The sequence below is a fragment of the Brienomyrus brachyistius genome, chromosome 5 (assembly GCF_023856365.1).
Source record: "Brienomyrus brachyistius isolate T26 chromosome 5, BBRACH_0.4, whole genome shotgun sequence".
NCBI classification, from domain to species: Eukaryota; Metazoa; Chordata; class Actinopteri; order Osteoglossiformes; family Mormyridae; genus Brienomyrus; species Brienomyrus brachyistius.
In genome coordinates this window covers 37,649,048-37,673,167 of record NC_064537.1, presented here as the reverse complement: position 1 = coordinate 37,673,167, position 24,120 = coordinate 37,649,048, and the positions used below count along the sequence as shown (strand labels likewise).

Genomic DNA, 24,120 nt, shown 5'->3' with positions numbered 1-24,120 from the left:
GGAAAGCACAGATCCAGAAATGCAGGTAACCGCTGGTTTTAATGAGCAGGTCAGAGATAAAGTACAGGCAAGGAGTAGAGAAGGTTGTGGTCGGGAAACGTGAGCGGGAGTCAGTTGCCAGGGGGTCCGTCCTACGGTTATGCACAGGACATGAACACAAGGAGAAGAGGGTACAAGACTGGTCTCGGCAGGGAAGGCAGGGAAGGCTGGTCAGGAGCGGGAACAGATCTAGGGAGAGGAAATGGAGCAGGTAAGGTACAAACACTAGGCAGACGGACTCGATACAGGAAAGCAGGGAGATGCAAGACAAAGAATCGCTTGGTATGGCTCAAATACATTTGGCTCAATACTTCGCACCGTGCTTGGGTTCCTCGGTTCCTTTTGACTGGTTTGCTAATTGCCTGTGACGTTGTACACCTGGCGAGTTCCGCCCGCATGGGTGTGACAGGTGAGTTCCGCCTGCGTGGGCGTGATAGTACCCCCCCCCCCCTCCCGACGGCTGCCTCCTGGAGGCCGAGGTCGCTTGCGGGGCCGCCCTCGATCACGACCGGGGAGCAGGTCGCGTAGGGTGTGCCAGGTGAAAGGCTGCTGTGAGGTCAGGATCCAAAACCTCACTGGCCGGAACCCTGCTGCGCTCCTCAGGCTCGCAGCCTATCCAGTCAGCCAAATACTGCAGCTGTCCCTTATGCCGACGGGAGTCTAAGATGGAGCAACTCTGGTCAGCGGAATTCTCCTCCTGCACTTCCGCCGGGGGATCCACCTCCGGGACGATCTCCGGACGCAGGGGACAGCATTTGACGGGCTTAAGTAGAGACACATGAAAGGTAGGACAAATTCGATAAACTTTGGGTAGCTGGAGTCGGACAGCCACGGGTCCCACATGATGAAGGACACGAAAAGGGCTGATGAACCGGGCCGTTAGCTTACAGCACCCGGGTATGTGTAAGTTCTTCGTAGAGAGCCAGACCAATTGCCCTGCACGGTAGGTGAACCCCGGTCTACGTCGTCGGTCTGCATGCGTCTTCTGCCTCTCCACCTGGTTCCTCAGTGCTCGCTGCACCTGTTGCCAAGCTCGACGACACTTTACATACCATTCTTCCACTAGCGGCACGGGCCCTCCCGGGGAGTCCCAAGGGAAGAAAGGGGGTTGGTATCCCAGGACGCACTGGAAAGGGGAGAGGTCGGTCACTGGACTCACCCGGGAGTTGATGGAGTATTCCGCCCACACCAGATGTGAAGCCCAGCTGGCGGGGTCCCTCCTACTCAACATCCGAAGAGCTTTAGCTACTTCTTGGTTCATTCGCTCTGCTAGGCCATTAGACTGAGGATGGTAGGCCGAGGATTGATTAAGGTTTACACGAAGTTTGTGGCAGATCTCTCAGAAGACTCGCGAGCTAAACTGGGGACCTCGATCGGAGATGATCTCCTCCGGTAAGCCGTAATAGCGGAACACTGAGGAGATGAGGATCTCAGCTAGCTCCCTGGCCATGGAAAGCTTGGGGAGCGCCATTAGGCGACACATTTTGGAAAATCTATCTACAACCGTTAAAATAGTAGTTTTCCCTGCGGATCGGGGCAAGTCTGTGATAAAGTCCATCACTATGTGCGACCAGGGTCGCGAAGGGACTGGCAAGGGTTGGAGAAAGCCTGCAGGTGCCTGGTGGGAGGCCTTAACTTGCGCGCAGTCTGGACATGAGTCTACATAGTTCTTAACCTCCTTTCTCCATCCTGGCCACCAGTAATGCTGGGCGGCAAGACGTTGGGTGATACTCACCACCGGATGTCCGCCGCCTCGCTGGCCGTGAATCCACTGGAGTAGAGCGCCGCTGTGTTTTCAGGGAACAAACCTCATGCTGGAGGGACACCCCAGCGGTGGGGTTTTTCCCTCACTCTCCTATAGGATTATGTCCTCCAAGGTCCACGAAATGGTCGAGGCAAAGCAGGTTGGATCGAGTATCGGATGAGCTCGGTCCCCGCTGGTCGGAGGGTCAAACTGCCTGGAGAGGGCGTCGGCCTTGGTGTTCTGGCTTCCTGGGAGGTACTGGACCTTGAAGACAAAACGAGCAAACCACTGTGCCAATCGGGCTTGGCGCGCCGAGAGGCATTTAGCAGATTGTAAGTACTCCAAGTTTCGGTAATCAGTGAAGACTAAAACGGGGTGACGAGCCCCCTCCAGCCAGTGCTGCCACTCCTCTAGTGCCAGGCGAATAGCCAGTAGCTCCCGGTCTCCTACCTGGTAGTTACGCTCTGCTGCAGTTAGTTTGCATGAATAGTACGCGCAGGGATGTCTTTTCCCAGTCTGAGGGTCGCGCTGGATCAACACCACTCCTACGCCTGCTTCCGACGCATCGACCTCCACCTCAAAGGGGAGGTCTGGGCGTGGTTGAGCTAGCACGGGTGCCGAGCAGAAGGCTGTCTTGAGCCTTTCCAACGCAGCCGTCGCTTCTGGGGACCAGGACAGACGAGCTGGCGAGCCCCGAGTCAATGAGGTGAGAGGGGCTGCCACCTGGCTAAAATTGCGGATGAATCGGCGGTAAAAGTTCGCGAACCCCAGGAACCTTTGCAGTTCCTTGAGCGTGCGGGGTCGTGGCCAATCCTGGATAGCCTTCACCTTACCCTCCTCCATGGCCACAGTGCCGTGACGGATCACATAGCCGAGGAACCGGACCTGGGATTGATGAAACTCACATTTTCCTCCCTTGGCAAATAGGTGATGCTCTCGCAACCGCTGGAGCACTTGACGAATGTGCTGGATGTGCGCCTGCTTGTCTGAGGAGTAAATGAGGATGTCATCCACATACACAATTACGTATCGGTGCAACATATCCCGAAATACATAGTTCATGAAGGCCTGGAAAATGGAAGGGCTATTAGCTAAACCGTACGGCATTACGAGGTACTCGTACTGCCCCCTGCTGGTAACAAACAAAGTCTTCCATTCGTCCCCCCCGTTTTATTCTAATTAAGTTGTAGGCACTCCGGAGGTCTAATTTAGTAAATATTCGTGCTTCACGAAGCTGCTCAAGTGAGGACAGGATTAGAGGTAACGGTTCTCTCATCTTTACGGAAATGGCGTTAAGGGCACGGTAGTCGATACACGGTCGGAGACCCCCGTCCCTCTTTTTAACAAAGAAGAACCCCGCCGTGACTGGTGAGGTGGAAGGGCGTATTATCCACTGTTTCAGACCCTCCTGGATGTAATCTTCCAGGGATTCCTCCTCTTGGAGTGACACCGGATACAGCCTCCCCTTAGATAAGTTCGCCCCCTCCTGGAGCTCGATCGCGCAGTCGCAGTCTTGATGAGGAGGGAGAGTGAAGGCTCACGTTCTGCTAAAGATGTCTCTGAAGTCCTGGTATTCCTCCGGGATTAGACTCAAATCCTCCGGTTCAGGACTCTCTATTCTGGAAGCTAGGCAAGGTAAGGACATGCAGGAAGTCAGACACTTACGAGACCACGCGATTAGCTCACCCGTCTTCCAATCCAACCGTGGATTGTGCCGCTGCAGCCATGGGAAGCCCAGAATCATGGGGTCCTTGGCATGCGGAACAACGTACACCTTGATTCTCTTAACGTGGAGCGTGCCTACCTGAAGGAAAAAGGGGCTGGTACGGAACTGGACGGTTCCCTCCCTTATCCTCTCTCCAGTTACTCCCAAAACCGAAATCGGACGGGCGAGTTTTTGGAGGGGCAAGCCCAGGCGACATGCAAGGGCTAAATCTATAAAGTTGCCCGCAGCTCCGCTGTCCACAAGTGCTAAAACTGTAACTCGGTTCTCCCGGGGACCCAAGACAGCCGGCACAGTTAACTGGCTCAGGGTCGACATAACAGGCGACGGGACACCTACCGGGGCTGCTTCCTCCTCTCTGCGAGGTCTCACTGGGCAGGTCAGCTGGACGTGTCCCTCCTCACCGCAGTATAGGCACAGGCCCCCTTGAGTTCGTCTCCTTCGCTTTGCATAGGTTCCGAGGAATCGAGGGTTGGGCTTGGAGGAGCTCTGCGTGCTCCCGCTTGGTGACGTCGTCGCCGGCGAACCGTGTTATCCAGCCGCACAGCTAGACGGCGAACTCCTCAAAAGAAAACGCCTCACCCCGTGAGGCGATCTCATCTTGTAGCTCCTGATTAAGGCCCCTTCGAAATATGGTCATTAAAGCGTCATCGGGCCACTGGAGACCGGCGGCGATAGTGCGGAATTCCAAAGAGAATTCTGTCGCTGATCTACTTCTTTGGCGACAATCTAGGAGTCTATCTCCCGGTCAGTGCCTCGACGGCTGGGCCTGGTGGAAGTCTCAAGTGGAGTCGACCAGAGGGCTCTGATTGGCCCAAAGAGCCATCGCCCACTCACGCGCTCGGCCAGTCAGGAGGGAAATCACAAACCGCACCTCCGCGGCTGGAGTGCGAAAAATTTCCGGGTGCTCCTCAATGTAGATCCCGCACTGCATGAGGAAACCCCGGCAGGTGTCGGGGTCTCCGTCGTACCACTCTGGCATCGCGATAGGGGCAGAGGCGGTCTGACAAGGAGGAGAAGCCGGCAAAGGGACTTGAGCCGCTTGAGTAGCAAGGAGCTGTTCTACAGCCCTCAGGCGATTCTCCAGCACCGCGTTGCCTGCTGGATCCATCTCGTTGAGGCGAAGAATTCTGTAATGCGGGCAGGACCAGGAAAGCATGGATCCAGAAATGCAGGTAACCGCTGGTTTTAATTAGCAGGTTAGAGCAAAAGTACAAGCAAGGAGTAGAGAAGGTCATGGTCGGGAAACGTGAATGGGAGTCAGTTGGTTCTACATTTCCGTCCTACGGTTATGCACAGGACACGAACACAAGGGGAAGAGGGTACAAGACTGGTCTCGGCAGGGAAGGCTGGTCAGGAGCGGGAACGGGTCTAGGGAGCGGAAAGGGAGCAGGTAAGGTACAAACAATAGGCAGACGGACTCGGTATGGGAAAGCAGGGAGATGCAAGACAAAGAATCACTTGGTATGGCCCAAATACATTTGGCTCAATACTTCGCACCGTGCTTGGGTTCCTCGGTTCCTTTTTACTGGTTTGCTAATTGCCTGTGACATTGTACACCTGGCGAGTTCCGCCCGCATGGGTGTGACAGGTGAGTTCTGCCTGCGTGGGCGTGACACTAACCATAAATTTATAAAAATCCAATCAAGCCTATGGGGTGCCACATAGTGAATCCATTTTTCCCAGTATCAAACAAATGGTTCGGATTTATGGTTAACAAATGCTGTTATCCTCTCCATTTTATAAATGTCTATTGTAATTTCCACCCATCCATCCATCAAACTGCTTATCCTTCTTGGTCACAGGGGGCCTGGAGCCGATCCCAGAAGCTACTGTATGGGCACGAAACAGGGAATAAACCAGGACAGGGGGCCAGACCATCACAGAGCACACACACACCATTCACTCACACGGGCAATTTAGTAAATTCAATTAGCCTCAGCATGTCTTTGGACTGTGAGGGGGAAATTGGAGTACCCAGAGGAAACCCCACGACGACATAATTTTGCATAGGGCTATTATTACAGTAGCTGTCCATTCCTTAAACCTCATGTTAGGGCTGGGCGATATTGCCTAAAACTAAAATCTCCGATTTTTTTAAAACTTGGACCGAATTTCCGATTTAGATTTTTTTTTCCATAACCTTAGAGTCCATTTGACCCATGGGTTGTCAATAACGTTTATATAGTTTTGAAGGTTATCGTCAGCTAACATTGCCTGTATGAGAATGGAAAATATTCCCTCTTCTACAGTATATTTTTCCATTGGGCATCATGTGATGGGTTGCACCAGCATATTATAGCTCTCATCTGCACTGCAAAGATGTCGTCTGCATAGCAAGCTAAGTTATGCTGTGTCCCTTTAGTGGTAATCCCCTTAATATTTTCATTTTGTGTAATATATTGCGCTAATGGTTCCAAGCATAAGGCAAAAAGTAATGGTGACCATGCACAGCCTTGTCTTGAGCCCCGTTCCAAGGAGTATCTATTTGATAAATATCTGTTGATCTTGATTCTGGCAGTTGGATTGTAGTATAATGATTGTATAGTTTTAATAATCATATCATGTAGACCAAATCTGTATAGGACTCTATAAGGAAAATTCCAATTAACCGAGTTAAATGCCTTTTCGGCATCCACACTTACAGTATAACTATTGCTTTGATTGTATTTCTTTGTATATAATCAATGATGTGTAAGGTTCTTCGTATATTGTCTTGTGTTTGGCGTTGGCATATAAAACCTGTCTGATCATTGTGTATTAATGTGGGTAGGAACTCTTCTAATCGCTTGGCCATAATGGAGGTAAACAATCTATAGTCCACATTAAGAACAGATATTGGCCGAAATGACCCACAATCCATTTTATCTTTGCCTTCTTTTGGTACAGCTGAGATTATTGCCTCATTCCAGCTAGGTGGTGTTTGTGCCTTTTTTTAATGCCCAGTACAGTGTGGGGAGTAAAACCTGAGTTAGCTCATCCCTAAATTCCTTATACCACTCTGTCGTATAGCGGTCTGATCCTGGTGATTTGTTTAATTTAAGCCTACTAATTGGAGTTTTTACTTCCTGTTCAGTTATATCAGCAGTCATCTTTCTATTTTGTTCTTCTGTTAAAGTAGGTAAGGAATTCAGATAAGTGCCAATTTGTGTAATACTCCTTCCTGGGACTTTGAAATAGAGTGATTCATAGAATTCTTCAAAGACTTCTTGAATTTCATTTGATTTATTTTTTATTATTTTTGTTCTTGAGTCCCTGATTCTATGAATTGTATTTTCTGGTGTCTTTTTCTTCAGTTTCCATGCCAGTAACTTCATAGATCTAGATCCACTTTCATAATATTTCTGCTTCAAAAACATTAGATTTTTCCTAATTTCTTCTGTAGCCAGATTATTAATTTCATTCCTAATTTTCTTTATTTCCTCTAATATATTCTGCGCTAAATTGAATTTGTATTTTTTTCTGATTTCTTCAATCGGTTCTGTAATTCCTTTAATTTCTGATTAAATGTCTTCTTATATGACAATAGCGCAATTATTTTCCCTCTTAGGACTGCTTTCAGGGTATCCCATAAAATGGGAGGTGAAACTTCTCCATTACCATTGAATTCTAAGTAGAAACTAATTTCTTTTTCCATCTGTCCCTTAAAGTGTATGTCATTAAGCAAACTTGAATTTAGTTTCCATGTGGTTTTCCTTGGTCGTAGGTTAAGGTCAACAAATAAATATATAGGCGCATGGTCACTCAGATCTATTGTCCCAATTTCACAGGTATCTATTTTGTCCCTGTCTTTTCCAAATGTTATGAAGTAGTCAATTCATGTATATAAAGAGTTAGGGGCAGAGTAATAAGTATATTCCCTTCTTTGAGGAAAAAGGTCTCTCCATATATCAATTAGGCCAACATCTCTGATAAGTGTATTGACTTTGTTACATAAAGATTTAGTTTTATAGGTTTTCCTGCTAGAGGAGTCTAATTTTGGTAGTAAATAGATATTTTAATCTCCACCATGTCAGGCGAGCTCTGGCAGGGAAGCACGGACCCAGAAGTGTAGAACCATCTGATCTTTATTGGATCAGCTGGGCAAAGGACTTTCAAGGGGCGAGAAGAAGAGAATAGTCGTGGTCAGAAGAGAAGGTCAGAAGCCGGGATGGTCAGTCCTACGGGCAGGCACGGGACACGGAGACACAGGGAAGGGGAGACGAGGGGTCCCGGGGCTGGCAGGGAAGGCAGGGCAGGAGGTTCAGGGTCGAGGGCTGGTCTGAGGAAGGAAGGTAAAGAGGGTAAGGAGCACACAAAAGGCAGACGGAAGCGGTAGGGAATACAGGAAAGACAACGGACAAGTAAACGCTCGGTATCTCTATGGAACATAGAGAAATACTTCGCAACAGTAGTTGCGTGTGGCGAGCCTTTGTAGTTTCCCGTCTTAGTGTCTAATTGGACATCTCCGCCGGTCTACGCCCGGAAGGCGTGACACATCACATATTAAGAAACCTTTTGTTTCTGTTACCATGATATTAATAATTTCCTGCAAAAAGCCAATGTCACTGCCCGGGGGTATATAAACTTTTAATAAAGTAACTAGATTACCATCTATATTTCCCCTTATCAGAATATATCTACCCTCCTTATGACCTATTTCAAATACTGTTTCGAAATTCAGCTTGCTTGAGATAAGGATAGCTACTCCTCTCGTATGTCCGGATTTATATGAAGAGAAGAATACATTAGTGAAGCCCATTCTCTTTAACTTTTCATGTTCAGTATCATTTAAGCGGTACTATGTGTGCTTGCTCTCTCTTCATTTTAGACAAAACTTTACTATGTTTAATTGGATTCAGCAGCCCATTGACATTAAAATAAATTATTATTTTTACTTTTTCTTTAGCCATGTGTATACATCTTTCAGTATATTTTGAAAATTGGCTAAATGAAGTGTAATCGATCTACTCCCTGAACCAACAGGAACAAAAAATCTCCAATATAAACTAAGATAAAGAAAATGTGATTATAAGGCTGGGGTCTCTGAAGCATGAGCCTGGGCAAAGCTAGAATGAACGTCTAGCTGTGGGGGAAAACCTCCCCTACCTGAGGGCTGAGGGCCCCCACTGAAGCAACCAAAAAAAAAAACAGGAATGAATCCATATACAGAAGAAAAACAAGAAATCTCTTTGCAGTCCTCCCATATATATATATATATATATATATATATATATATATATATATATATATATATATATATATATATATATATTCGCATTAAAGAGATGAAAATCAAAATAACACAAAATCCACCTTACCGTGTAAATTTCTGAAAACGAATACAGCGTCATCCATTTTGAGTTCTATTTAGCTTACGAATACTGTTAATGTTGTTGATATCTGTCACGCCCGGCTCGTCCGATCCTCGTGTGTGCCACGCCCCCTGATAATCCACGTGTGCTTCCTCGATCTTGCCCAGCTGTGTCCTATTATTTTCGACCAGTCTTTTCTTTATTAGTCCACGTCTTGCCCTGCCTGGTTGTCCGTCATTGATGTTAGTGTCTGTGCGATGTCCTGTGAATCCCTTAGCCCGCTACCCTTTAAAAAATCCCCGTTTTCCTCGTATTCCGCCTGCCTGCCTGATCCTTCCTGCCTGTCCGCTTAACCGCAACCCTGACAATATCTTATGGTTTTCCTGGAAGGGGCGAGGGCTGTCTTCTGAAAGCTTGTAGTCTGTCCCTGATATTCTTTCTTGTCTGCCCCAATAACCTTTCATGTCTGCAATCGCTTCCTCCACAGTTTGATACAGCCGAGTCCTGTTGTCATAGAACACACGCAACTTAGCAGGGAACGGAGTCTGGAATCTGATATTTCTCTGCTTTAATACCCACTTCGCTTCAGAATATTCTTTATGCTTCTGCAAAATCGCTGGGGGGGAATCTTGGTCAAAAAATATTGGCATCTCATTTAGAAATAATTTTTCTTACCCCAGGCCATGAGCCGAATCTCCTTTTTAGTTTTATAGCAGAGAAATCTGATAATTATTGATTGTAGCTTGTTCTCTCTGTCCCCGGGAGGTCTCGAAGCAAGTGCCCGATGCACCCTTTCAATATCAGGCTCCATAGTCAGGGGGATCTCTGGAGTGTCCACCATTGTCGGCCCCTCCGTTCCCTTGGGGACATTGTATATTCTTATATTCTTTTGTCGTTATCTCTCTTCTTGATCAAGCAGTTTACTTTCTTGTTCATTCATAACTTTAATCATCTTATTTAAGATTTCAGTTTTTGTTTTGTGTCCCTGCGAAATTCCCGGATCTCTTCCAAATCCTTCATTAAACTTGCCACTTCGTTTAAGCTCGGGTTAATATTAGCTCCGCCATCTTGCACCTGTCATCATGGGACATACAGGAAGCTCTTGTCACAGTTGATGTCAAGGTACATGCATCTACCATCAGAAAGAGACAGCACATGTTTGATTTACATGCAAGATGTCAAGAAACATATCAGGGCAGGACTGAAGTTTGCCAGAGACCACCTAGACAAAGTCCAGGATTTCTGGAACAATGTGCTTTGGACAAATCAATCAAAAAGTGAATTATTTGGACACAGTAACAGAGGACATGTTTAGTGTAAACGATGTCAGATTTTGAGCAAATTAATCTATACCAGCTGTGAAGCATGGGGTTGGAAATGTCATGGTTTGGGTCTGCTTTGCTGCAGCAAGAGCTAGCCAGCTCACCCTCATACAGTATGATCCACTAGGAATTCTTCATCGTATCAGAGGCTGCTTGAGGACGATGTGAGATCATCTGTCCAGAAGTTGAAGCTGAAGTGGAGGTGGACCATGCAACACAACAACGACCTAAAACATTCCAGTAAATATACCAAAAAAAGGCTTAATATGAAGTTCTTATTGCAATGCTGTGGGGTGCTATGAAACAGGCTGTGCATGCAAGACACCTTTCAAAAGTCACACAGCTTAAAGAATTCTGCATTGGAGAGTGGGGAAAATTTTCTGCCAGCGATTTCAGAGATTGATAAATGGTTTCAGAAATGTCTTATTGAGGTTATTTCAGCCAAGGAGGGACATACTAGCCAGCATACTAGTTCGTATAATTAACTTTAGCGTGTGGATTCCATTATACGCGAACAGAGAGATCGCTGTGTTCATGTATGGTTGTAAGCTGACATTGTTATTGGCAGTTTGCTGAGTGTACACTTACCATACTTTTGTTTCTTTTACACCACACACACACACACACACCCACCCATACACGCCCAAGCATATACATCAGCACCTGTGTTACGTGTGACCTGGAGAAAGGATGTTGCGCTGGAATTAAATAATAAACATTCATCAGGATCCCTGAGCCTTAAGTGGTGTTCTGGCCGGCACTCTGGGATATACATAACTAGAATCAGACTCAGCAACTTGAGATAGTGATCTTAACAGCAGTCTCCACTTCATTGATTGTCCTTCGAGCCGGATTATAGTTGTGTGTATCCTTAAAGATGGATCCTGCTTCAGAATATGAGACTCAGGCTGCACGTTCCAGGAGATGCATTCGACCCCCTTCCCATTGTGAAGATTACCACTTAGAGTATACCAGTTACCCTTATGGCCAGTATGGACAAAGGGAGTGGACATCTCACCTGGAGGGTCAGGCCAAGATGACCCCCAATCTCCATTCCACCACTCCTTACACTGACACTATGATCGTTCTAAATGGCAAGTTTGGTCAACCACATCAGATGGCACTAAAGAAAATTGCCTCCACGATGGACTCTCCTGATGTCAGACGAGATGCAGCTGCCTTTGAAAGGTTTTGCTCCAAGTCCAGTCACTGGTGGGAATGCTGAAGACTTTAGGCCCAGAGGGAGAGGCTGAGCTGCAGTGTCGCTCACAGGTGGCCCGCCTTCTCAGCAAATTACCACCTGAGCAGAGAGCAGAGTTCCGGCGTTGTGTATTCAGGTGTTCTGGAACAGACTACACCTTGACTGACCTTTCAGATTGGCTGAAGTATGAGTCCTGGTGTCAAGATGTTGATGGACAGCTACCTTCCAAGGGGACCAAAGATAGACCTGTGTTCAAGGGTGACAGACAGTCAAACAAGCGGCTTGTCACAGTCCTCCATGGGACTAAAGACAGCCTTGGTAAGGAAGAAGCCCCAGCTCAAAGCAGCCTTGTTACCATGTTGATAAGGACAACTCTGATAAGTGAACCATGTGGATAAGGACGAATAGAAGATGTTGGCGCTGCGCACGGTCCCACCAGGCAGCACAATGTGACCTCAAGAAGCCTTGCAGTCTTTGTCAAGGAAGATATCTACAGGTTTTACATGAGGTCAACGTCAGGGCCTCAAAGGCAACAGTGAGGCCTATTGTGGAGGGGGACCAGGCAGGTTTTGGAGGTTTTGCCAATAGAAGTGGCAACTGAAGACAGTCACGTGTTACTGAAAGTCGTCAGAGTCCTCACCAATGGGAATCGAATGCTGGATGCGTATGCAATACTAGATGATGGATCAGAGAGGACAATGTTGCTACCTGCTGCTGCCCAGAGACTCTGGCTTCAAGGGATACCTGAAGATCTCCCACTACGCACCATCAGGCAACCTGTACAAACCATCAGTGGCACCTCAGTGTCCTTCTCCATCTCTCCATTCACAAGACCAAAGATTAGTTTCTCCATTACTGGAGCTTTCACGGCAACCCGCATTAATTTAACAGAGCATACCTATCCCATGGAGCTGCTTCAGAAGTACAGACACCTGACTGGCCTGCCAATCAGGTCATTCAAGATTGTCAGACTATTACGGCTGATTGGGAGTGACCATCCACACCTCATAACTCCTATTGAACCTGCCGACTAGGATGGACACTCTAAGGCCCTGAAAAGCTGGTCCGTCAGCTCATCCAGCCACAACAGTGTCTCATGACCTCCCTGACCCCAAAGTGAAGGAGCTGATGAAACACAGAGAAATTATGGCAGCTGGACACCATTCCATTTAGAAGCGAGAAGTTAGTGACCCGCTCCAAGCAGGATCATGAAGCTATCAGCATCCTTGAATCCAAGACCACCCGTGTAGAAGTGAATGGGAACCCCCTCCCCCAATCCTCACCATGTTCTAAGAGGGACTATAGTGAGTACCTTGTGCAGCTGCATCACGGCCTGGTATGGGAATTTCTCCGTTTTGGACCCTACAGAGGATGGTGAGGAGAGCGGAAAAGACCATCAAGGCTTCTCTCCCCTCCGTCGCAGACATTTACACATCACGCTACATCCATACAGTCACCAGCATTGTGGACGACCTCACACACCCCAGCCAAACTATCTTCTCCTTCCATCCCTCTGACAAAATGTTCTCTAGAATATAGGCCTTCACTGCCAGGATGGGAAACAGTTTCTTGCTTCAGGCCATCAAACTCTTGAATCAGAACTGAATCACAAACTGAATTTCATTTACCATTTATTATATACTGCAGACTGTGTCCTGCTGCAACTATTGTTTGTACTTCCATTTATTTACTATTTATTGCTGTCTTGCTGCTAAAATTCGGTATATGTCATTGTAAGGACATAAAACTTATAGGTCCTGCAGGCCCCAACTCTGATCGGCCTGCATCAGTGTATTTCAGAGCTCCGCTGGCCTAGGCAAGACTGGACTCAACTCTTCAAACCACCCCTTGTAAGGAAGGCAAAGGCCTGCCAGCTCCTGAGAGACTGGATAGGAATAACTGGAGCAACACAGAAAAAGCAAGACCTTTCACCCCCCGGAGTGGCCGGAGTTCCACAGTCAATCCACAGCAACAACAGCTGTCAGTCTCCAGACACAAACACCTTTTCCACTATAAACAGGATAATTCAACACACATAGACAATACACGCATGTTTGGTCTCGTTTGAATAGGCATGAGACGGCGAGTGTTATACACTCAGATTTAAGGCAGTATAGTTTTCCCTAGGAGAACTATAGAAGTTTCGGCTAAACCCACCAAACTGAGAGAGCCTCTCACATGGCAGAACAAGGGAATTACAACCACCCCCTAAAGTGATCTGATTGGCTGGGGACCCGAGAACCAAGGCCAACAATGCCCCTAAAATTAACCATTGATCGAAATTGGTCAGTCTTCAGAGACATGCCATCACCTGGTTTGGATACTTAAGGAAGGGCTTCAGAAGAATTTGGGGAGTCACTGTAACCTAGCTCTCACAGAGAACTGTGCGAAAGTCCATCTGTAGTCAGATACTTTCCGCAGAACTTTGTGCACTCTCAGCTGAGGAATGTGATTGTTTAATATTGTATTTGTCCAAATGTATTTACAAGTATTCCATTTATATTCCATACATGTCAATAATTGTATATTGTAGTATGTTTATAAATGTTGTTTCGATTACTTTATGACTGTCTGATTTGCTAACTTCTAACTTAGAGTTAGTTGCTAACTTATAAACTTTCCAGATTGGACTTCTATCCTTATTTGGACGAAAGTGATAAATACTATCTTGCAGCCTCTGGGTTAAATCCCCTTTATCCGGGTCCCAAACTCGACTGCCCAAGTTAAGTTAGATGGATACCAAAACTACACCTCTGGTGTTCGCACACGCTCAGTTACGGGCCGACTTAACCTCTGAGGTCAACACATGCTGATGAAAGGTACCGGTCTACCCTCTGAGGGGCGTACACACTATGTTCCTAGGCACCGGGTATAGTCCCTGAGACGAAAATGGAGTCAGATATGTGTCTAAAATAATATTTTGTATATTAAAAAGGGTAAGTAATTCCCAGGAGCGCTTGGAAGGACCAACACGCATTCAGTGGGCGGCTCCCTACATCATACTACTGCATCTGCAGTAATAATATTTATTCAATTATCCTTTTAAACCAGCACAGTTTCTACTTTGTTGACTGCACAGAATGTTGTTTTGTCCTGCTAGTTATTTATTTAGATTTTGAATCCTCCTTGTAGATAGTAGGCTATTAATAAACACTTATTTAGTACAGTGAGTCATGAATAAGTTAACAATGACATTTACTAATACTTAATATTTATGTATGCATGTTTGATTTGTTAGGTAATTAAGGCATATGCTTCAGTATTTATGGATGTTATGGATGAACGCATTAACTCATCATGACTCAAACATTAGTTAAGCTGTTAATAAATGCTTAATTGTGTACCAGTTGTGTAACATGTCACCAATATATTTTATACAGAACTCTAGGTGGATGATTTCTACCTGCTGTCTTCTGGCTTGAAAAACAGAACAACCACATCTCTGGAACATGGCAAGTGAGTAGAGCGGAGCAGGAGTGAGCGTGGAACGGGAGTGGAAGGATTTTGGCTGGAGCAGGAGCGAGAGCAGAGCGGCATATTTGCAAAACACTGGAGCATCATCTTCTCTCTCGCTCCATCTCGCTCCACTTTCACATACCATTACAGTACCGGCCTCACTCACAGCCTAAGTCTGAACCATGATTGACCCAGAATGTATCTGTGTGTTGTTAGGTTAATTGCTGAGCCAGAGCCACACCCACATGTTGAGCTTTTTGGAGCGAGTGTGGTGAAAATTGACTGGAGTGGGGAGCGGTGATGACAGAACGGGGGCAGTGTTCAGCTACATGAGTGACGAGCAGAAATTCTCATCACTTCGCTCGTCTCACATGCTCTGTGATGCTGACACATATTTTATAGTTTTTTGTGAATGATTGTTCATCTGTCCTTAGTGAATACATTTTTGAAGATAGTATTTTTTGTTCAGTATGTATTACACAATGCTTCTTCTGACCTGTTTCAATCATGCCTCTGACAAATACCTTATATTATGGGATTATTAGCTCCCGTAAAGTATTAGCTTTGAAATCAGCTTCACTTTCCTGTTCATCAAACCACTCTGTCACCAGTCTTGCTGTAAGAATTGGAGCATCAGCATCCTGATACACAGCCCAAGGTTTGTCCAGCTGGGAACATTGAACCTGACGTTTGTCATGGCACAGTTGACATAAAGTTTGAATAGCAGCCCAACCAAGCATACTGAGCCTGTAGAGCTCCCCACAAAGAGGTTTGGTGGAAACAGGAGCGTAAAGGTTTGCATTTAATTCAGCTGTCATTTTATGTTTCTTGGATACAATCTGGCTTAGGACCCAGACATCCCTTTCAGACAGTTTCTTCGTGAATCCACAGTTACTCCTATTGGATATATTTCAACCTTCATGGAGGTATGCCGACATTATCCTGTATACCGTGACTTTCGATACACCAGAAAGACTTGTTGTCCTGGTCACAGATGCACCATTGAGATGCACACCAAGAATTTGTCCTCTTTTAAACTCTGATATGTCTCCCATTATGTTGCATGGATTGCAGTATTTTATGTACAGCTGTGCTGTTGCTCTGATAATTCAGCCTTCACACTCTGCTCTTACTGATGGAATGTGAAATCACTGAAGACTGGCCACCAGGCTACGCATATATAGGCTTGAAACCTCAAACACTATCTTGGCCAGTGTTTCAGTTTCATTGTTCAATCTCTGTACAGTATAAATAATGCTAAAGTATAAATAAGTATTCCTTTGACTAATATGTACACATACAGTACATTTCACAGGAGACTGTGAAACACTGGCTAATAACTCCATTTCACCACTGACTAACATCAATGACAGACAACGGGTTAGTGTACAACAGAGACTTAAATACAGGGAACTAATCGGAAAAGAACAAGACACGACTGGGCACAATCAGGGAATCACACGTGGGTAATTAGGGGGCGTGGCACACATGAGGAGCGGACGGAGCGGGCGTCACACCTGCGCTCTTACACCGGCAAGTAAGAAAAAGCCTGATCTTAATCTAGTTTACTAGCAATGTGAAAAGTACATGTGCATAACATGCGATGTCGGGATTAATATCGCACAACACCCAGCCCAAATAATATACTATAACCATTTTTCAAATTAAGTTCACCTCACATTCTGATGTCATTTGGGGGCTGTACCAGTTTTTATGGCAGTGGAAAAACAGCACCTTGAAGTACCGTACTTTTGGTATTTTCTCGAAGTAACAAAAGTAAGGTACCTGGTGCAGTGGAAAAGCTTCCTGTCACGACCGGTTGTGTGTCGTTGTGGGAGCGAGGAGCAGGGAAGCAATTCCAGGGGAACCGACTCTACACCGTGTGAACCTGCACCTGGACTCCTGGAGAGAACAACATGAAACCAACTGGGACTTCATAACTATATGAACTCTAATGAATCTCAGTATAAATGCAGTTTCATGCTCCCCGGTCGCCCAGAGGAGGATGGGGTCCCCTTCTGAGTCTAGGTTCATTCAAGGTTTCTTCCTGCTAGAGGGAGTTTTTCCTTGCCACTGTCACCTCAGGCTTGCTTGGTGGGGTTCTGGCCGGTTAAATGTAAAGTGCTTTGTGACAATGACTGTTGTTAAAAGCGCTATACAAATAAAATTGAATTGAATTGACACAATGAAATGATTTTGTCACAACTTCTCAAAATAATAATAGACAATAATTACTGTATTGATTCCCATATTATAACTAGTTCCTACAAAATAAATTTGACATTAGATGTATATACCGGGGAGTGTCATGATAAATTTGATTTTTTTTATTTTGTTGGACGTGGCTACATAAATTAAAATTAAATATAAAGTTTTGTATACTTGTCACGCACGGGAGTGGGCGAACAGGTGAATGTACGGGTAGGTGGACACAGACCAGGCAGAACTGGAGAAATCTGGGGTTTATTCCGAGACTGGAACACTGGGAACATGGACACCACACTAACCACAAGCTACACAATTCACGCAATGACGGACGAGGGTAACAGGCAAGACCAGGACTTAAATAGGACATGACTTAATCAAAATAAGCAGACACAGGTGGAAACGATCAGGGAAGAACACGTGGGAAACCAGGGGGCGTGGCACACATGAGAAGCGGACGAGCCGGGTATCACAATACCTTCCCAAATTATTCTAAATTTGTAGTTTAACTATAGTAATGATAATAATGTTTTCATTTCTTTTTCGGTCAACATTGACACGCAGCATGAATATTCTGCTGTAAAGTACACATGTAGTTCATGAAAAATGAGACCTGAAACAGTATTACTGTTGAATTTGTTTTTTTTTTCTATTTTGTGATACAGCCAAAGGCATCTGCCTTTCATGGGGGGATTTTTTTGCTTTTAGAATAATAATGCCAGCATATTTTGCGTAGATTTTATATACAGTACATGTTTTGATTTTGCAAATGAGTTACACAAAAAGAAAATAAAAATTATATAAATCCAAGGAAAAGTACTTGTGTCCAGTGTTTCAATCAGAATCAAGGCCAACATGACAAAACCTCCAGCTGAGCTTCCATTCAGTTGACTCCCTGTTCCAGATTGGTAATTGAAGGATGGATGGATGGACATACTCTTTTCTGCACATGCTGCAGCAGTGCTTTAGCAATGTAATATAAGCTTAAGCAATAAAATAAAACCAAAATTTCATGATATCCTCTTCCAAAGATATTTGAATACAGGTAAACGTAAAATATATTCATTATCAGATAAGAATGAAGTGCTTCTTAAATGTTATTCGGCGGCTGGTGGAGCATCAGGACTTGCTCCTGCAGTCTCATCATTTCCAGTCTCCTCCATCATCTGGCTGTATTTGCTTTTGAAGAATCCAGCCTGAGAGAGAAGAGATAATGTGGTTATATTCACATAACAGAGGAGGCTAATCAGTCATAGTCTGACTAGTGCATAAAAAACACAGTATTCCCCCTATATCGCCAGTTTCAGTTATCAGTGTTCCATGGTCCAAATATAAATACATATATTTATGTATAGTAAATTGTGTAACAGTATATTTTTACATTCTTCCTTCATCCTTTGATGGGCATAAAAAGCATGATTTTCATTACTCTGCCATCCCATAATGATTTTTATTCATTGCTGTATCATCTCTTGGAAATTAGGCTAAAATGTCAAAATCCCTTTCATTTCCATCCATCCATCCATCCATCCATTTTCCAAACCTATGGCACCTATGGGCAATTTATTAACTCCAATCAGTCTCAGCATGTTTTTGGACTGTGGGGGGAAACCGGAGTACCCGGAGGAAACCCCACAACGACATGGGGAGAACATGCAAACAGTACCATAAAATAATATTCAATATACTTTACTATTACTGTATTTGATGTTGGTAATGTCTTACAGTGTGTAATTTATCACTTACTATAGGTACGTACACGAAAGTTACGTTATAAATGGGGTCTACGGGCAGTCCGCCTTTATCTGCAGTATCAACCATCCTCTGTAGCTCTTGGAACGTATCTCCCATGGATATGGGAGGATTACTGTACAGTATGTATGTTTTTAGTAAAAAACTAAAATAATGACACTGACCTTGTAGAGCGCAGCTGTGATCAAAGCAAGGAGCAGCAAACCTCCAGCTACACCACCTATAATTTCTTTGGTGTAGTTTGGTTCGATGTGTATCACCACATGTGTCCTAACCTGCAGTGAGCAGGAACACAAACAGCACCAATGATTATTTATAAATGTATAAAACGTGTATTATGTGCTGGGACTCCTCCTTTGACAGTTTTCAGTAAAATGTGAGAAATTACTTAATCATATTACCTCAGCACTTGGACTGTGGTCTGTAGTAGCAGAAACAAACTGGTTCCGGTCATAATCCAGAACTAAGCTACTGACCAAATCTACAGCCAGGAGCTGCGTCTGAGAGGAAAGAGACAGAAAGTTAAGGGCTCTGATGAGAAACTCCCTTCCCTTCATGCCAACCCATTTTCATCCATATAGTTACATTAGTTACCCATTTACCCCAACAGCATGCCATTCGATCAGTGTTTCTCAACCTGATCCTCATGGACCCCCAGCCAATCCATGTTTTTGCTCCCTCCCAGCTCCCTGCCAGACAGTTCAAATTTCTGCTCCTTCCCAGCTCCCAGTAGGAGCAAAAACATGGATTGTTTGGGGGGCCCTGGGGACTGGTTTGAGAAAAACTACTTTAGATTATGAGCAGAAAATCCATGTCAACATGGGACTAAATTTATATAAGTTCATTTGAGCCTGAAAGTCCCACTGCCGCAGCATGGTGAATGAATGAATTCAGTTATTTTGACTTTTAAAATGAAGCTTTCTACACAGAACACAGTACGCACTGAGACCTATGAGATTTATAGCAGAACATACACATAGTTACCTTCCGTAAATTCTCTCCATACGTTACTGCACTCTTAGGATTCTTACATTATTCCACTGTGCATAATGTCTTATGGAGTAATGTTAACACCAATTAATTAATTCCAAGAGATTCTGCAGTACCAACTGGTATTACAAAATAATTCTACGGTGAACACAAATTCTGCTGTTACCTGCTCTATCCACCCCGATTTTACTTCGCCAGAGATGTTATAGAAAGTGTCTTGCAGCTCTTGCATGTGAACCGTACACTTTATCACTGCACAAACTGCAACAGTGCAGTTCTAACGGAGAATAAGAAGGAGAGAGAGCAAGAGAATGACAGTCAGCATGGTGATCTTTGTGGAGGTCCGCTTCTCTCTTTCTGCATCCGAGATTGTTAACAGAAAATATTTTAATACAAAGCTACAGAATATGTTAATTATTAATAGACACTAGAAATGGCTACACATATTATGTAATTTAAAAATGAATTATACATATATTGTATATGTAGAGCAGCACACAGGAAGGAGTTAAAAAGATTCACAAAACCATCTGAATTCAACACAATGATCAAATATTCTTACCACAATATGGGTCTTCTTCAGTATCTCCACAAAATTGGTCACATTCGGATTCTCATCCTTTTGGTTTTGACACCCTGGAATCTACAAATAAACAATTATTTTAACATGCAGCACAATTTCCTATTACATTTACAGTACATGTTAAATAACTGTTTGGTGCTTCATACTTAATGTATTGTAATGTGTAGACCTGTGTCTATGTCTGTATTGTCAGTACTCTTATGGACCCTCATCATCGCCATCATCATCATTAGTACGCTCATCACCCGCATGCTTCATTTTCAGTCAAATGAGGCCAAAAGAACATCATCACCAGTCTTTCCCTTACCATCATACAACCACAATCAGAAAAAGTCGGGACGGTATGGAAAATGCAAATAAAAAAAGAAAGTAGTGATTTCTAAATTTACTTTGCCTTGTATTGCATTGCAGACAATATGAACAGAAAATATTTCATGTTTTGTCTGGTCAGCTTCATGTTATTTGTAAATATACATCCTTTCCTGTCATTCAGACCTGCAACACATTCGAAAAAAGGTTGGGGCAGGAGCAATTTAGGGCTAGTAATGAGGTAAACTGGTTAAATAATGATGTGATTTGAAACAGGTGATGTCAACAGGTGATTGTAAGTATGATTTGGTACAAAAGCAGCTTCCAAGAAAGGTCTAGTCCTTTAGGAGCAAAGATGGGCTGAGGATCACCAGTTTGCGAACAAATACATGAGAAAATTATTGAAATGTTTTAAAACAATGTTCCTCAAAGAATGATAGGAAGAGATTTGGATGTTTCACCTTCAACAGTGTATAACATCATTAAAAGATTCAAGGAATCTGGAGGAATTTCAGTGCGTAAAGGACAAGGACGCAAGCCTAAGCTGAACAACCGTGATCTCCGATCCCTCAGGCGGCACTGCATCAAGAATCGTCATTCATCTATAAGCGATATGACCACAGGGGCTCAGGACTACTTTGGCAAACCTTTGTCAAGTACCACAATACGTATTTACATCCACAAATGCCAGTTAAAACTGTACTGTGCCAAAAGGAAGCCCTATGTTAACAGTGTCCAGAAGCACCATTAACTTCTCTGGGCTCTGAGGCATCTGGGATGGACCATCACACAGTGGAAACATGTACGTGTTCTGGGGACGCCCATGCATATTTCAACAAGACAATGCGAAACCACATTCTGCACGCATTACAAAGTCCTGGCTGTAGAGGAAGAGGGTACAGGTACTTGACTGGCCTGCCTGCAGTCCCGGCCTGTCTCCAGTAGAGAATGTGTGGCGCATTTTGAAGCACAAAGTGTGACAACAAAGACCCATCTTAAGACTTGTTTGCAGGAAGAACGGGACAATACATTTATAGTTTTGATGTCTTTTATTTTGAGAAAAACAATCAAATTCATGAGGAACACATTAAATAATGTGCTGTTGTATTGTTTTCAATGTAATACAGGTGAAAGATAATTTAACAAACTACTGTTTTAAGTCTGATTTTAATTTAACATACCATCTCAACTTTTTCTGATTTGGGGTTTTATTAAGGGGCGCCCTGCCCCCCCCAACGGCACCTCCCGCCCCCCTAGAAGGTCGTTAATTTTATTTAATTGTATATTCTACATAGCGCCAGATCACAACAGAAGTCATTTAAGGTTACCTTTCCTATAGAAAAAGTCTATACATTGTCCATTTATTAAACAAACTAAATATCCTTATGTTATTTATTTTATTTACACAGCAGCTTGTCATTTTTGTCTCTACACGGTCGCGAGTTTACAATTCTCCTCTGCTCTCTGTATCGCCCGACGCGCGCACAGACACATGCGCGCACACACAGGTGAGGACACTCCCACCAGCGGACAGAGAGCACGTGCCGGAAAATATGTCGCGTCAACCAACTGAAAAGCAGGGTAATAAATACGTTTCACAATGGGATTTTCCTGCTTTAAACTATCACTATTTTAAGCTATCAGCTATCACTTTTACAGCCTAACAGTTAGTGTATTTGCAGGTCAAGACAAGCATCGGCAATCAGTCTGTCAGCTGACGTCACACTCGCTATAGCCGCATTGTATTGTGGGTGGAATTGCCATTGCTGTAATTAAAATACACACATGAACACCATGAATCTTGTCGGTGACCGTCTGCCCTCCTCTCTCCCCCCCCCCCCCCCCCCCCCCAAAAAAAAACCTGTAAACCTAGGGGAAACACTGATCACTAAGCACATGTTGACTCTGTTAGTATATTCCCACAAACTCTCATATAAACATGAGCAGGAGCTAGTCAATTGTTCCACTGCTAGGCTGGAATTTATATTTTTCCTCCTAATTCCTAAATTTGACCACTGAGTGCTCTCTTTACTAGAGTACCCTGGTATAGAATTTCCATGTCTTCAAAGTATAATATAGTATAATAAGTAAAATATAGGTTGCACACACCGTTTAGACCTTCTATTTCAAAACAGGACCCAACACTCCTGTCTGGCAGTCCAGAGGTAGACTCCCTGAATCCATAGCTACATTAATGAGATGCATCCAGGTTTTTCCTTATCTTGAGACAGATCACATCTATCCCTGCAGTCTTTACATTGTAGAGGCTTCTGGCCACCAGGCTAAGGAGCTCATCAACATCTTCTTTTCATTACTCTGCAATATCTTCAGGGTTCATCAGCACTTCTCCACTCCAGATAGGTTTATCTCCTTCCAAACTTATCCATGGTTCTGCCTCCACCACCTTAGGCAAAAATTTGCCAAAACATCCTTGGGACCAATCAGTACTCTCTCTTCTGCAGCAGCTCCAAACTCATCCTATTCCCAAGATATCTCCATAATCTCCTTTGCTTTAGAGCTTTTTGCTTGACTGTATGCTTCAACTATTTCAGGGTAGCCCTGTGCAAGCATTGCCCTGAAGGCCTCCTTCAGCTTAAGAGCTTCCCTCAACTGAGGTCCACCAGCGGTGTGACTACGTAACTTTGTGACTCTGACCATTGACCTTTGGCCTATGGTGTTCTCACACTTATGGGAATTTTTGAATTTGAACATAATGTTATGGAAGATCCATGGCTTTCACAGACATCCAATAATAGTTGCCGCTGGGGAGTAGATATGGAATATTCTCATTCACGCTCCCTACGATACCTCCATCATTACCCACATATACATCGGAATCTCTCTGGTGGACCTTGGACTCTGTAGGAGAAACATTTTTTCTCACCCATTTTTGTTAAATCTGCTGGAAGTGCCAAACACATTAACATTCACCTTTCTTCCCATCCAAAATGATACTTCACCTCCCCAGCTCATTCTTGCCAGTCGGTGAGCTTGTAAGATGGATTCATAGCACTGCTTACCTGAAGGCTGCTTCTGTTGGTCCAAATATCTTTGCCTCCCAACTTAATTGGTGATTTTATAGTCACTGTCACTTCAGGATTCCTGAAATGATTCAATACCTTCGAGAAAAGCCATAGTAATCAGTTAGATATCCATCCATCCATCCATTTTCCAAACCGCTTATCCTACTTGGTCGCGGGGGGTCCGGAGCCTATCCCGGAAGCAATGGGCACGAGGAAGGGAACAACCCAGGATGGGGGGGCCAGCCCATCGCAGGGCACACTCACACATCCTACACTCACACATACACACCTACGGGCAATTTAGCAACATGACCTGGCAACCTGACCTAAATCAGAGAGGACCAGAGAGTGAAGGAAAAGTGACCAATGAGTGTGCAGCATGTATGTGTGACCTCCTTTAAGACAGTTGGAAAGCAGCCCAGGAGGCCACCTCATGAAACTGGTATAGAGGAGAAAGTAGGATCAGCCAGTCTCTGGAG

The 24,120-nt window shown here is 44.5% G+C and overlaps 1 protein-coding gene across 4 annotated transcripts in view; it reads right to left on the bottom strand.

Moving 5' to 3' along the window:
- LOC125741689 (integrin alpha-M-like) overlaps nucleotides 1–24,120 on the bottom strand; it is a 139,707-nt gene that overhangs the window by 83,037 nt on the left and 32,550 nt on the right. For 2 of the 4 annotated variants that reach the window (XM_049012913.1, XM_049012912.1), the window contains exons 26-31: nucleotides 23,639–23,737; nucleotides 20,289–20,369; nucleotides 19,893–20,003; nucleotides 19,138–19,236; nucleotides 18,901–19,011; nucleotides 17,609–18,180 (exon numbers count right to left, since the gene is read on the bottom strand). The exons of 1 other annotated variant lie outside the window; for it this stretch is intronic. In XM_049012913.1, coding sequence (XP_048868870.1) covers nucleotides 18,082–18,180; nucleotides 18,901–19,011; nucleotides 19,138–19,236; nucleotides 19,893–20,003; nucleotides 20,289–20,369; nucleotides 23,639–23,737 — 600 coding nt within the window. In that variant the 3' untranslated portion in view covers nucleotides 17,609–18,081. Of the gene's footprint in view, nucleotides 1–17,608; nucleotides 18,181–18,900; nucleotides 19,012–19,137; nucleotides 19,237–19,892; nucleotides 20,004–20,288; nucleotides 20,370–23,638; nucleotides 23,738–24,120 lie in introns of those variants that run through there. One more of the 4 variants, XM_049012909.1, reaches the window with a different exon arrangement.